Source organism: Nomascus leucogenys, chromosome 7b (genome assembly GCF_006542625.1).
Source record: "Nomascus leucogenys isolate Asia chromosome 7b, Asia_NLE_v1, whole genome shotgun sequence".
Classification (NCBI taxonomy): Eukaryota; Metazoa; Chordata; class Mammalia; order Primates; family Hylobatidae; genus Nomascus; species Nomascus leucogenys.
The window spans coordinates 10,638,224-10,652,890 of record NC_044387.1 but is presented as its reverse complement, the minus strand read 5'-3'; the positions used below and the strand labels follow the sequence as shown (position 1 = coordinate 10,652,890).

At 40.4% G+C, this 14,667-nt stretch overlaps 1 protein-coding gene across 1 annotated transcript in view; it reads right to left on the bottom strand.

Moving 5' to 3' along the window:
* Window positions 1-14,667, bottom strand: part of ENTHD1 (ENTH domain containing 1) — a 145,517-nt gene that overhangs the window by 107,582 nt on the left and 23,268 nt on the right. The window contains exon 3 of the mRNA XM_003264781.3: window positions 6,658-6,897. Within this exon, the coding sequence (XP_003264829.1) occupies window positions 6,658-6,897 (240 nt within the window). The remainder of the gene's footprint in view (window positions 1-6,657; window positions 6,898-14,667) is intronic.

The following is a 14,667-nucleotide window of genomic DNA, read 5'->3' as shown; positions in this document are numbered from 1 at the left end:
AGGAATATTAGTAAAAACAAGTAAGATGATTCATCTGTTCCCTTCAGGGCCACAGGTGGCTGGAGCCCATCCTGGAAGCACAAGGTGGGAACCATCTCTGGACAGGGATGCCGCTTCACTGTGGGGTGCACTCACACCCGCTCCACACTCACTTGGACTGGGACCATTCAGACATGCTGATTCACCTGCTGTGCACATCCTTGGGAAGTGGGAGAAAAGCAGAGAACATGGAGAAAGCCCAGGCAGACAGGGGGAGAGTGTGCAAACTCCACACAGACAGAGGCCTCAGCCAGGAATTGATGTTTTTCTCATCAGTTATAACAACATTGAACAAAAAGATGTTATTCAAGGACCTACTGTATAATTTTGGTTCAACAGCAATGATAGTTTTCGGGGAAATTTTTCCACGATATGGAATGCTATTACATTTGACACAGACCAGAGTAATCCTTAATACAGGTAAAGTTCTCTTGCAAAGAATGATGCTAGTGAAGAGCTCTTTATGGAAGATCAGATGACCAGCACAGGTAAAGTTTTGCTGGTCTGGCTGTAAGTAGTGCCTCTGGAGATCACTTTTGTAATAACTGTTGCCTCTACAAAAATGGCCTGACGCTTAGAGCTGAGTTATAATTACCCTTTTTTAATTGTTCTGTCTTGCCATCAAGCAGCAATGATCCTTCAGCCCATCTCTTCCTTCAAACATCAAAAGCTTCTAAACAAAAACCACCCAAGCTATCTACTAGAATTAAAACTTGGGAAAACATCCAAGAAAAGAAAAAAAAAAAAGAAGTAGAAGTGGTGATGTGTATATAACACCTTCTTTAAAGTGCCTCTTTTCCCTCGCTGATTCACCATAAAGAAGGGAGGCACAGCTGTTTCAGCTCTAGGTCCTAAAGGCTGGAAATCACATTTCCTGCATTTGATTTTACATTTCGCTGTAACTAAATAACTTAGAGCCATCTTTAGACTCCTTCTAATGAAAATTTACCTGTATGATATCATCACTTGCCTCCATTTTCTCTAATGCAAATATTAGTCAATTTCAATTTCTCTCTTTCTTCTCCAATACATCATCCACTTACCCCCACTGCCTCTCTACAGTCTATCTTTAAACACTACTGTTTCCTCATTTCTATAACCCTAGGAGCAGGTCCTGGATGCCTGGATTGAAACAACTGTCTCTTACAAGCTTGGTTCAATTTGTATCTCCTTCATTTCTACACAAAGCAATAAGAATTATCTTGCACAAACAGCTGTTTTCAGTAATAAGGAAGCTCAGTTCTGTGACTAAGCTAAACATTCCTTCTGTTCTCCAAGGCCTACAATGGTTCCTAGTTGCTACTCATATCAAATTGAGTTTATTAGGTCATTTATGAATTGCCCTGAGTACTCTCAGCTATCTGCCCCTACTGTTGTACATATTCAAATTTATATTTTTATTCCATTTAGTCAGACAACTCTATATTACCATGCTTAATCTGTGTCTTGCTTGTATTCTTTCCCAGTATTGTAGAAATGATTTGTGGTCCCCAGCATTTATTCTCTCCATCTTCCTTAATAACAGAATCTCTTAACTTTCATCTGGGCACATATTTCTCAACCTCCTTTGTAGCCAGGAGTGTCAGTGGGACTAAGTACTAAACAATAATACGTGAGCTAAAATGTTATAAGCAACTTTTAACAAGTGTCCTTGTTAAAAAAAAAAAAAAGGGAAGAGACATTCATATTTTCAATCTCTCTTCCTTTCTACTGGCTAGAAGGCAGATGTGATGGCTGGAGCTCAAGCAGCAATGAATCAAAAAGTGGAAGTGGACCATGAAGTGGAACTTAAATGCTGAGTTTGGTGGAGCAACGAGACTCAAAAATAGCCCTGAAGCCAACATCATAGAGAGCCATGTCGGTCATAGAATACCTATAAGAGAGTATTTCAGAAGAGAGAAATAAATTTGTATGTTTAAGCTGCTAGCATTTTTGTGGCCTCTACTATCATAACTTGTGGATGCACCTCCTTCTAACTAATCTACCAATCTTTGAGTTTTATTTGCTACTTTTCCTGTCCCATTAAGAATGTCCCCCTCGTGGCCGGGCACAGTGGCTCACGCCTGTAATCCCAGCACTTTGGGAGGCCGAGGTGGGCAGATCATCTGAGGTCAGGAGTTCGAGACCAGCCTGACCAACATGGAGAAACCCTGTCTATACTTAAAATACAAAATTAGCCAGGCGTGGTGGCGTATGCCTGTAATCCCAGCTACTCTGGAAGGCTGAGGCAGGAGAATTGCCTGAACCCTGGAGGCAGAGGTTGCAGTGAGCCGAGATGGCGCCATTGCACTCCAGCCTGGCAGCCTGGGCAACAAGAGTGAAACTCAGTCTCAAAAAAAAAAAAAAAAAAAAAATGCAATCTGTGACTACAAAACAATAAACTAGAATTTCTTGCATGAATCATAAAATCAGAGTTGGGTTACTTCTGTATCAGTTTAGGGATTCATTTCCTAAGCTTACAATTCACCAGGCCAAGTTCACTCCAGTTTCAGAGCATCTACCCTGCTGTTCCCTCTGCCTGATATACAGGCACACCTTGAAGATACTGTGGTGGGTTGGGTTCCAGATTACTGCAATAAAGCAAATATTCCAATAAAGCGACTTACACAAACTTTTTTGTTTCCCAGTGCATATAAAAGTTATGTTTACATTAGACTGCAGTCTACTTAGCAGGCTAAGTATGCAATACCATGTTGCCTAAAAAATCTATATACGTAACTTAATTAAATAATACTTTATTGCTAATTTTAAAAGGCTAACAACCACCTGAGCCTTCAGCGAGTCTTCATCTTTTTGCTGGTGGAGGGTCTTGTCTTCATGTTGAGGGCTGCTGATAGATCAGGGCGGTTGCTGCTGAATGTTGGGAAAGCTGTGGCAATTTTTTAAAGTAAGACAACAATAAAGCCTGCAACATCAACTGACTCTTCCTTTCACAAAAGATTTATCTGTAGCATGCGATGCTGTTTGATAGCATTTTACCCACAGTAGAACTTCTTTCAAAATTGGAGTCAATCCTCTCTAATCCTGCCACTGCTTTGTCTCCTAAGTTTATGTAATATTCTGAATTCTTTGTTGGCATTGCAACAATGTTCACAGCTTCTTCACAGGAGTAGATTTCAACTCAAGAAACCACTTTCTTTGCTCATCCATAAGAAGTAACTCCTCATCTGTTCAAGTTTGATCATGAGATTGCAGCAATCCAGTCACATCTTCAGGCTCCACTTCTAATTCTAGTTCTCTTGCTATTTCCAGCACATCTGCAGTTCCTTCCTCCACTGAAGTCTTGAACCCCTCAAAGTCATCCATAAGGGTTGGAATCCACTTCTTTCAAACTCCTGTTAATGTTGAAATTTTGGCTTCCTCCCATGAATCACAAATGTTCTTAATGGCATCTAGAATGGTGAATCTTTTCCAGAAGGTTTTTAATTTACTTTGCTCAGATCCATCAGAGGAATCACCATCTATGTAAGATATAGCTTTATAAAATGTATTTCTTCAGTAATAAGACTTGAAAGTTGAAATCACTCCTTGATCCATGGGCTGAAGAATAAACACTGTGTGTTACCAGGCACGAAAACATTAATCTCCTTATACATCTCCATCAGAGCTCTTGGGCGACCAGGTGCACTGTCAATGAGCAGTAATATTTTTAAAGAAATCTTAAGGGCACTAAGATTTTGGGAATGGTAAAGGAGCAGTTGGCTTCAACTTAAAGTCACCAGTTGCATTAGTCCCTAACAAGAGAGTCAGCCTGTCCTTTGAAGCTTTGAAGCCAGGCATTGACTTCTCCTCTCTAGCTATGAGAGTCCCAGATGGCATCTTTTTCCAACAAAAGGCTATTTCACCCACATTGAAAATCTGTTTGGTGTAGCCCCCTTCATCAATTACCTTAGCTAGATCTTCTGGATAACTTGCTACAGCTTCTCCATCAGTACTTGCCGCTTCACTTTGTACTTGTATGTTATGGTAACGGCTGCTTTCCTTAAACCTCATGAACCAACCTCTGCTAGCTTCAAGATTTTCTTCTGCAGTTTCCTCTTCTCTCTCAGTCTTTGCAGAATTAAAGACAGTTAGAACCTTGCTCTGGATTAGGCTTTGGCTTAAGTGATACTGCGGCCAGTTGGATCTTCTATCCAGACCGTGCAACCTTTCTCCATATCAGCAATAAGGCTGTTTCCCACTCTTATCATTCCTGTATTCACTGGAGCAGCACTTCTAACTTCCTTCCAGAACTTTTCCTTTACATTCATAACTTAGTTAACTGTTTGGCACAAAAGGCCTACCTTCCAGCCTGTTTCGGCTTTCAACATGCCTTTCTCACTAAGTTTAACCATTTCTAGCTTTTAAATTAAAGTGAGAAACCTGTGACTCTTCCTTACACTTGAACACTTAGAGGTCATTGCAGGGTTATTAATTGGCTTAATTTCAATATTGTTGACTCTCAGGGACTAGGGAGACCCAAGGAGAGAGAGAGAGATCGGGATCAGTGAAGCAGCCAGAACACACATGACATCTATCAATAAGTTCACTGGTCTTCTACAGCCATAGTTTGTGGTATCCCAAAACAATTATAACAGTAACATCTAAGATCACTGATCATAGATCACCATGACACATATAATAATAAGGAAAAAGTTAAAAACATTGCAAGAACTACCAAAATGTGACACGTATGCACATGCTATCAGAAAAATAGCGCCAATAAACTTCTTGGGTGCAGGGTTGCCACAAACCTTCAATTTGTAAAATATGCGTTATCTGTGAAGTGTAATTAAGCAAAGTGCAATCGATCGAGGTATGCCTGTCTGTGGGTTGCTCCCTCACTTCATTCAGGTCTGTTTAAAGATTCACTTCCTCCAAAAGGCCTTCTCTCATTACGTGACCTAAAATAAACCCACCCCTGTCACTCTGTTCCCTGACCCTGCTTTCCTTTTCTTTATAGGACTTGTTATTATCTGACATATTTTATGCTTGTGACAGAGACATCCCAGTCTCTATCACTAGAATGTTAGTTCCATGATAAAAGAAAATTTATTTTATTCACTCCTATAGTTCCAAATTTCTGCTGAATATCCAAATTTTAAATAAATTCAATAATTATGTGTTTACAATGAAAGAAGAAAGAACTGATGAAAGGAAGAAAGAAGAGTAAGAAAGGTAACATCGAAGAAGCAAAAGAGAGAAGAAACTCTGGATGAGTCATAATTGGCTATTCTTCTCTGTTACTCTGTTTTTAGGATGAGTTTGATTTAAAGGCTCCCATGAGAAAATTTCAAAATGAGTGGCTGTCTCTTTTGGAGATTTATTTCAAAAGAATCAGATCCCCTAAACATCCCATCACTTTTAGAAGCAGGTAGTATTTGCTACTATAATTACAATGGCTACCCTCTTATAATGTCTCTCTCCAATCCCAAGTGTGGATGTTCACTCAATGTCCCATTGGGTGAACATTTGAAACTCTTGATTAAGTCAGAAAAGTACTTGAATGATTTTTAGCAAGATTAACTTGTGTTGGTATTATTAGTTAACATTGTTACATTTTTGCACTTAACTGACAGTTGGAATTATCCATTTGTACTGAATACAAAGGGACAGTTCTCTAAGTCACATTTCATTAATGTTTTTGCCTCCTCAAGCTGTCCATTTCTCATACACAACTTATCAACAGAGTTTCTACTGGAGAAGTTAGAGCAAAATGATATTTTTTTAAGTTTTAGCAAATTTGGTAGAAAAGATGATAGCATTTTTCTACTCATGTCTATCATAACATTATAAATAAATCCCTCTTTTATAAAAGTTCAGTAGTCCATATTTAAAGTTTTAAGCAAAGGAAAGGGTACAAGGTATTGTCCTAGAATAATTTTACAGCACTTTTAGGATTCTGAAGCATACTTTAGAAAATTTCAATTATTTGATTTATGTTATAGGATCAAAGAGACCTCATACACACATATCCAGACACCTAGTCTTAGAAAACTGTACTCCTTCACTTTCCAGTTACGGATAAAAATCTTAAAATTGAATCACGATGCCAAATAGGGTAGTCACTAGTTTAATACCTTAAAAGCTCAAAAACATTTCATTTGAATCAAAGATAACTGCTTTCAGAAAACAGTCATAAAATTGGGCCGGGCACAGTGGCTCATGCCTATAATCCCCAGCACCTTTGGAGGCCAAGGCAGGAGGATCACTTGAGGTCAGGAGTTTGAGACCAGCCTGGGCAACATGCTGAAACCTTGTCTCTACTAAAAATACAAAAATTAGCTGGGCATGGTGATGGGTGCCTGTAATCCCAGCTACTCAGGAGGGTGAGTCAGGAGAATTGCTTGAACCCAGGAGACAGAGGTTGCAGTGAGCTGAGATCGTGCCACTACACTCCAGCCTAGGAGACAGAGCAAGACTCCGTCTCAAAAATAAATAAAGCAAAAAAACAAACAAAAGGTCGTAAAATCTTCTACTGAATATTCTTCATCGTTGTTTTCTATCGTATGAAGCCTAATATGGTAATAGAAATACTAAATAATATTAATAATTTAGTACTAAAACATAATATTTTATATTTTTAAATCATTTTTAATGATACCTGTTGCATTTTAGGCCAATGTTCGTTATACGTACTTTTATTACGTAGCCTTCCAGACTTAGGAAGCTTATACTTCTTCTCTGAAGCAGAAATATCTGGCGTAGGGGCAGAAGTGCACGCTGTCAGTGAGTTACTTGAACCAAGTGGTCTTTTAGAAAACATAGAGTAGGAGGTACGCTGTCTAGTCCGACATGCCATTTCCCTCTCTTTACACAGCAACTGTTCATCCATCAGCAATGTGATGACTTGCTTAGATTTTTCCCGGATATAATAACCTGAAAAATACATTGAATCTGCTTAGAAAAGGAAATACTAGTTAAGGCTATAATTAATTTTTATTCTACAGAAATTTTTTTAAAAATAAAAATCTCGCCGGGCGCGGTGGCTCACGCTTGTAATCCCAGCACTTTGGGAGGCCGAGGCGGGTGGATCACGAGGTCAAGAGATCGAGACCACGGTGAAACCCTGTCTCTACTAAAAAAAAAATACAAAAAATTAGCCGGGCGTGGTGGCTGGCGCCTGTAGTCCCAGCTACTCGGTGAGGCTGAGGCAGGAGAATGGCGTGAACCCGGGAGGCGGAGCTTGCAGTGAGCCGAGATCGCGCCACTGCACTCCAGCCTGGGCGACAGAGCGAGACTCCGTCTCCAAAAAAAAATAAAATAAAATAAAATAAAAAAATAAAAATAAAAATCTCAGCAGTGAAAAAACCTGCAGCAAATAAAGAACTACTGATAAGTATATTCCTTTTCTTATACTTTAAAAGGTAAATAAGTCATTAATATATGATAAAATTATATACTGGCATTACATTTTTCACTTTAAATACATTATTGGATTTTCCTTTTAAAAGCAATATATGGCTGGGCGTGGTGGCTCATGGCTGTAATCCCAGCACTTTGGGAGGCTGAGGTGGACAGATCACGAGGTCAGGAAATCAAGACCATCCTGGCCAATATGGTGAAACCTCGTCTCTACTAAAATACAAAAAAACTAGCTGGGCATGGTGGCATGTGCCTGTAGTCCCAGCTACTCAGGAGGCTGAGACAGGGGAATCACTTGAACCCAAGATGCAGAGGTTGCAGTGAGCTGAGATTGCACCACTGCACTCCAGCTTGGCAAGAGAGTGAGACTCTGTCTCAAAAAAAAAAAAAAAAAAAAGCAATATATACTTTGCAATAATCAAACAATATAGGCATACAAAGAAGGGCTATGAATTAGATAGATCTAGATATACTGACCTAGATGTATGACCAGGACACATGGTTAAAGATTAAAAGTAACATACACAATGTGATTTGAAGCTGTAACATATAGAGGAAAAGAAACCACTATATGTGTATACGGAAGAGAGAAGCAGATAGAGAAATACATACAACTGTGGTTTGAATGTATCCCCTCCAAAATCCAAGTACTGCCAATGTGATAGTATTAAGAGGTGGAGCCTTTAAGAGGTGATTATATCATGAGGTCACCTCCTTTGTGAACAGAATAAAGGGCCTTATAAAAGAGGCTTCCCAAAGCATTTGTCTCTTGCTTGCCTTCCACCATCCCCTTTCGGACCTTCTGTCACATGAGGACACAGCATTCCTCCCTTCCAGAGGATGCAGCATCAAGGCGCCATCCTGGAAGCAGACAGCGGCCCTCACTAGACAACTGAACCTGCCAGTGCCCTGAATCTGGACTCTCCAGCCTCCAGAACCATGAGAAAATAAATTTCTCTTCTTTCTAAATTACCCAGTCTGTGATACTCTGTTATAGCAGCACAAGCAGACTAAGACAGATAGACAGATAGGCAAGAATATAGGAAGGCAGGCAGGCAGGCAAACAGATGGCATACTCACAATATTGTTAACATCTGTTACCTTACAGGGGTACAGTTGGTGTGGGACAAGAAAAGAGAGAGAAATTGGCTTTTCTCTGACATAACATCCTATCAAAACAATTTGCTGCTTTTTAACACAGTGACAGAGCACAGTCAAAGACAAGAATTCTAGTGACAGTGATAGCTCTGTCCTTAACCATCTGTGTGACTTTGAGTCAGTCAGGTGGTCCTTCTGGGCCTGAGTCTTCTCTCTGAAAAGCAGCACAAGCAATATCTGTCTGGTTGAATTCCCAGATACAAAGGTACACTGTAACCTATAACTCACTCGAATATAAGGTATTACTATTATTTCAACCTTCTTCCTAGAAAAACGATAAAGGAAATCACTTACCTTTCTCCATCTTGGGATGAACTCACAAACATGGCTTCCCAAGCCACCTTTCAAAAAGAAACTGAAAAGTCCGTAATGATCCACTTGTATGTTCATTTTGGGCTCTAGGTGTGATGAATTAAAGTATTAATGTTTTCTAACTATAATTTACTAGCAGTGGAAGTGATGAGAAATGGTCAAATTTGGGGTATATTTAGATGACAGTGGCCAACAATGTTCTCTCACTGCAGGTCATTTCATTAAGGATTGGTGTGGACAGTGTCAGAAACTTTTGCTCAAGTTGCCATCTTCTCCAAGATTATTTTTTCTAATCTCACTTCTTAGTTATTTCTTCCTTCCAAATCTACTTTATAACTGCTTCAAATCATATCATTCTAAACACCCTTAGCTTCTTATGATCAGTTTGCATTCCATAACCCGAATTTCCACAATGTTTTGGGAAACCATTCAGTGTCATGTGATAAACAGAAGTCGGCTGTGAATTTTAGCCTTTGGGAACAATATGTCAGACACTTATCTTTCCCCTGAAAAAATGGACAAAGCTTGGTTTTGGAGGCACAAAGAACATGTTTTCCCATTTTTAACATCAGGAACTCATCTCCTTCCATCCTCCCCCTCATTCCTTCTACTCTAGCTACCCTGGTGCTTTATTCTGCAATCCCACCAAGCTCTTCATCTACTTAGAGCCATGTTTTGGCTGTTGCTTCTGCCAGGAACTCTTCGTGTGGCTCTATCCCTGATTCATTCAGGTCTCTTCTCAAGTGTCACCTCCTCAGAGAATCTCCCTTCTGCCTACCCTTTCTAAAATAGCCCCACCCTCATCGCTCTCTATTCCTTTATCCTGCTTTATTTTTCACCTTCGCATTTATCATTACCTAATATTATATATTTATTGGTTTACTTATTTATTGTTTCCTCACCAAAAATATAAGCTCCATGAGGGGCAGAGAAGTCCCATTTTAGACACTGATATCTTCAGTGTCTGCAAGAGTGACTGGCACACAGTAGATGCTCAGTAAATGTTTACTGAGTGACCAAGGTGGATGGGTCACTTGAGGCCAGGAGTTTGAGACCAGCCTGGGCAACATGGTGAAACCCCGTCTCTACTACAAACACAAAAGTTAGCTGGGCATGGTGGTGCACACCTGTAATCCCAACTACTCAGGTGGCTGAGGGATGACAATCGCTTGAACCCAGGAGGCAGAGGTTGCAGTGAGCTGAGACTGGGCCACGGCACTCCAGCCTCTCCAGCCTCTCCAGCCTGGGTGACAGCGTGAGACTCAGTTTCAAAAACAAAACGAAACAAAACAAAAAATTTACTGAGTGAATTAATCATAAAGGAATACATTACCAAAAAGCTGCTAATTTTCTTCTTGACATAGTGTAAATGGAACCAGATTGATGAAAAATACTAAGTCAATTTACAACTTAGCTGCCTAAGACAGTTGCTTGGCCTGAAATAATTTCTTGTAACACTTGTAACTTAATAATTAAGTTAGAACTAGAAATTATAGAATAGATATGAAATATTCTCCTTGGAGTCTGTGTGGATTGGTGGGATTTGAGGGCACCTGCAATAGTTCTAAGAGACAAGCAGTTACACCAAGCAAAGAGCCAGGTGCAATAGGGAGGACTTCTCCCCAGACCATCAGAGCCCCTCCCTGAGGTAGGAGTCAGCAGCACCAGGAAGATCAGGCCACAGCAGTTCACCAAACACAGGGAAGAAATCACCCAGAAGTGAGCTGCTGCCCACTACCCTGGCTTCCTGTCATCCTAGAGATACTAGGTACTAGCCTGGCTGTTCAAAAGCATCAAAGTTGAAAGTGAGAAAATCCAAGAAGAACCTAATAAACCTGCTTCAAGGATGAGTTAAATAACAACAGTAATAATTAGATAGCACCTTCTTACTACTAAACAACATGTTTCTGAAAAGAAAGGGAGGGCAGCATACTAACAAAGAATAGTGCTGGAGGTAGAAAACTTAGGCAGCAAAATAAGAAATGGAGTTGGAAGTAGAAAACATGGATCTCTGAAATCAGAAATTAAACCAGTCCAACAGATCAATACCCAAGGATATTACATAAAACACATCAAGATAAAAAGGTTGTTAGATGAGGTGCAGGTTAAAGTGAAAATAAAGCTATATACAGTTTTAATTGGGAATCTTTTCTATATACAATTTTAACCGAGAATCTTCTAAGTGACAGAAACTCCATTTGAACTGGGTAAGGCAAAAGCCAGGGAAAACCAGGAGTTGCAACTGAGCCTCAGGTACAAAGGAAGCCAAGACTGGAAAACTACCAGGACATCTCTCCCCTGCCATCTCTGCTTCTCTGGGAAATGCTTGCATTTTCTCTTCTTCCAAGTTGGCTTCTTTTATCTGGATGGTTATGGCCACCAACAGCTCTAGATTCACACTGCCACCTGAGAAGTCTCCCTCTTCCTTCAAATTTGGAGTATCAGGAGAAGGACTCCAAGTGACCCGGCTTGAAACAGTCACATGCCCATCACCATGGCCATAGGGTGTGATGCTACAATTGGCAACCTCAATTAGAGCACGACAGGGGAGTGAGGGTAGGATCCAGGTGATAGAGAAATGAACAAGTAGACAGCCAACTTGAGGAGTCCTTCCAAACAAACAAAAGGACAAGGAAATCAAATTAGTAGAGCAACTAAGCAAGAGATCAAGGTCCAAGGACATTCATTTATGCAGTCAGTTAATAATTCCTGGAATACTTATGTTTCAGGAAGTATTCTAAGCAATGGGGGTGCAAGTCAGAAAAAGACAAGGTCCCTGCACTTGTGACACTTACATTGTAGTTGGTTGAAACAGCCAATAATCATAAACAAGATAATTTCAGATAAATGCTCTAAAGGAAATAAAGAAGGATGATGTGCTGGACTTTAATTTTGGGTGTGGTCATGGAAAGTCTTGCAGAAGAGGTAACATGGCTGAGTCTTGAATAGTAAGACGCAGCCAGCTCTGCACAGACATTAGGGCAGAGTGCGCCAGACAGGGAACAGCTCCAATTTCTTCGGGAAAGCCTTCCACGGACAGTGAACACCGTCTCCCACTGTGCCCTATGCAGACATGGGCCTCTGACTTGGCCAGGCCCTGCTTTCAAACACTATCACAGTACCTTACCCGTGTCTTTCACAGCATTTCCACAGTTAGTCATTGCCCATTTGATAACTGTCTTTTCCCTCCAATTAACTGTGACATCCACGAAGGCCAGACTATGCTTGTTTAAGAGACACTTAAGAAAAGTTTGTGAAATGAATGAATATGCTGAGGAAAAGTTTTCCAAATGCTGGGGAGAAATCTACATACCCTTTTTTTTTTTTTTTTTTTTTTTTTTTGAGACGGAGTCTCGCTCTGTCACCCAGGCTGGAATGCACTGGTGCGATCTCGGCTCACTGCAAGCTCCGCCTCCCGGGTTCAAGCGATTCTCCTGCATCAGCCTCCCGAGTGGCTGGGACTACAGGCGCCTGCCACCAGGCCTGGCTAATTTTTTTGTATTTTTAGTAGAGACGAGGTTTCACCATGTTAGCCAGGATGGTCTCGATCTCCTAACCTCGTGATCTACCCACCTCGGCCTCCCAAAGTGCTGGGATTACAGGCGTGAGCCATCGCACCCAGCCCGAGAAATGTATATACGTTTAGAGCTGAACATTGTGTAAAGAGATTTGCAAATATGGTAAATTCAAAGATCTTTGGCATTGAGATGCACCACTAGGAAAAATATGTATCAGAAGATCTTTACTAAAACATGTGCTAGGCTTCAAACAATCGTAAAAATCTTAATACTCTTGTCTCTATTCCTGATCTACTGCCCTACCAAAATCTACTCTTCTTCCCATATTCCTTTCCCGGTGACTTTTATCTAAGTTAGAAATATGAACATATACCTCCCAAATTCAGTTATCCATGTCTATTGACTATACCCACTAATTATCTTCCAAATCCATTCTCTCCTCTTCATCTTGGTTCAGACCTTGATCATTTGTTGCCTGTGGTGTCCTAAATTACTTACTTAGCTTTAGTCTCCCTTCCAATCTACCCTGCACAATGCCTTCAGGGAATGCGGTGGGGGTAGGAAGGGAGGGGAGAAGTATCTAAAATATCTGATCAAGTTTCCGGGTTAGAAAACCTTCAGTTGGTTGCAGTGAGCCGAGATCGCACCATTGCACTCCAGCCTGGGCGACAAGAGCGAAACTGAGTCTCAAAGAAAAAAAAAAATCCCTCCAGTCAAGTTGGCACAGTAAGTTCATGCTTCAAAGTATCCCCCTGTTCTGTTCCAAATACACGGCAATAATAGACACTGCCAGTCTCAAAAACAAGATAAAAACCCCCACGAAGCAGAAATATAAGAGAAATGAAAAAGCAGTGAGCAAGGCTGAAGCCAAGGGCTGCTGGGCTCTTGATCTGCCAGCCCACAGTTCAGCTCCTCAGGTGTTAGGAAACCACAGCTGGTCTCAATCTTTAATGTTATGGGGGCAGTGTTTGTGAGAGAAGCCTGGGAAGAAAAGGAGAAGAAAAAAAAAAAGTAGCCATCAACTGCTTCCTGGGATACAATTTATTTGTAGCTGTGGATCTAAAAGCAGGAGGACACACATGCAGTCTTAATACTTGGAACTAAATGAAGCCACCTGCTTGCTCAGCCCCTGGGTCTAGGACATTCTAGTATTATCACAGGGCATGTGCCCCACGCCACCTTTATAAGGTCTGTACAGGAGGGAGTCTAGAAGACCCGGGTAGAGGGAACTGGAAAAACCTTTATTTTATTTAAAAAAAAATGAAGAAAATGAACATGAGTGGTTGTGACAAAAAAACCTCCCACTTAAAATAGCCTAAACACTAAAATTCTAAAATACACATTTTTAAAATCTAACGCTCAGAAAGTCAGCCAGTGAAATCAGCAATCTATGTAAGACCTCAAACTATAAGAATCCCAGAAGAAAACCTAGAAAACACCATTCTGGACACTGAACTTGGGAAATAATTTATGACTACGTCCTCAAAAGCAACTGCAATAAAAACCAAAAATTGACAAGTGGCACCTAATTCAACTAACGAGCTTCCGCACAGCAAAAGAAACTATCAGTGTAAAGAGACAGCCTATAGAATGGGAGAAAATATTCACAAACTATGCATCTGACAAAGGCCTGATATTCAGAATCTATAAGGAACTTAAACAATTAAACAAGCAAAAAACAAATAACCCAACTAAAAAATGGGCAAAGCATGCACAGACACTTCTCAAAAGACATACAAGTGGCCAAAAAATACACAGAAAAAATGCTCCACATCACTAACCACCAGAGAAATGCAAAGCAAAACCACAATGAGATACCATCTCACACCAGTCAGAATGGCTATTATTAAAAAGCCAAAAAACAACAGATGCTGGTGGGGCTGTGGAGAAAAGGGGACATGTATGCTACTGGTGGGAATGTCAATTCGTTCAACCATGGTAGAAAACAGTCTGGAGATTTCTCAAATAACTGAGAACTGGATTCAACCCAGCAATCCCACTACTAGGTATATATCCAAAAGAAAATAAACCATTCTGCCAAAAATACACATGCACTTGTATGTTCACTGCAGCACTATTCACAATAGCAAAGATGTGGAATCAATCTAGGTGCCCATCAATGGTGGATTGAATAAAGAAAGTGTGGTATATATACCACGAAATACTATGCAGCCATAAAAAAGAATGAAATCATGTCCTTTGCAGCAACATAGATGCAGCTGGAGGCCATTATCCTAAGCAAATTCATGCAGGAACAGAAAACCAAATACTGCATGTTCTCACTTATAAATGGGAG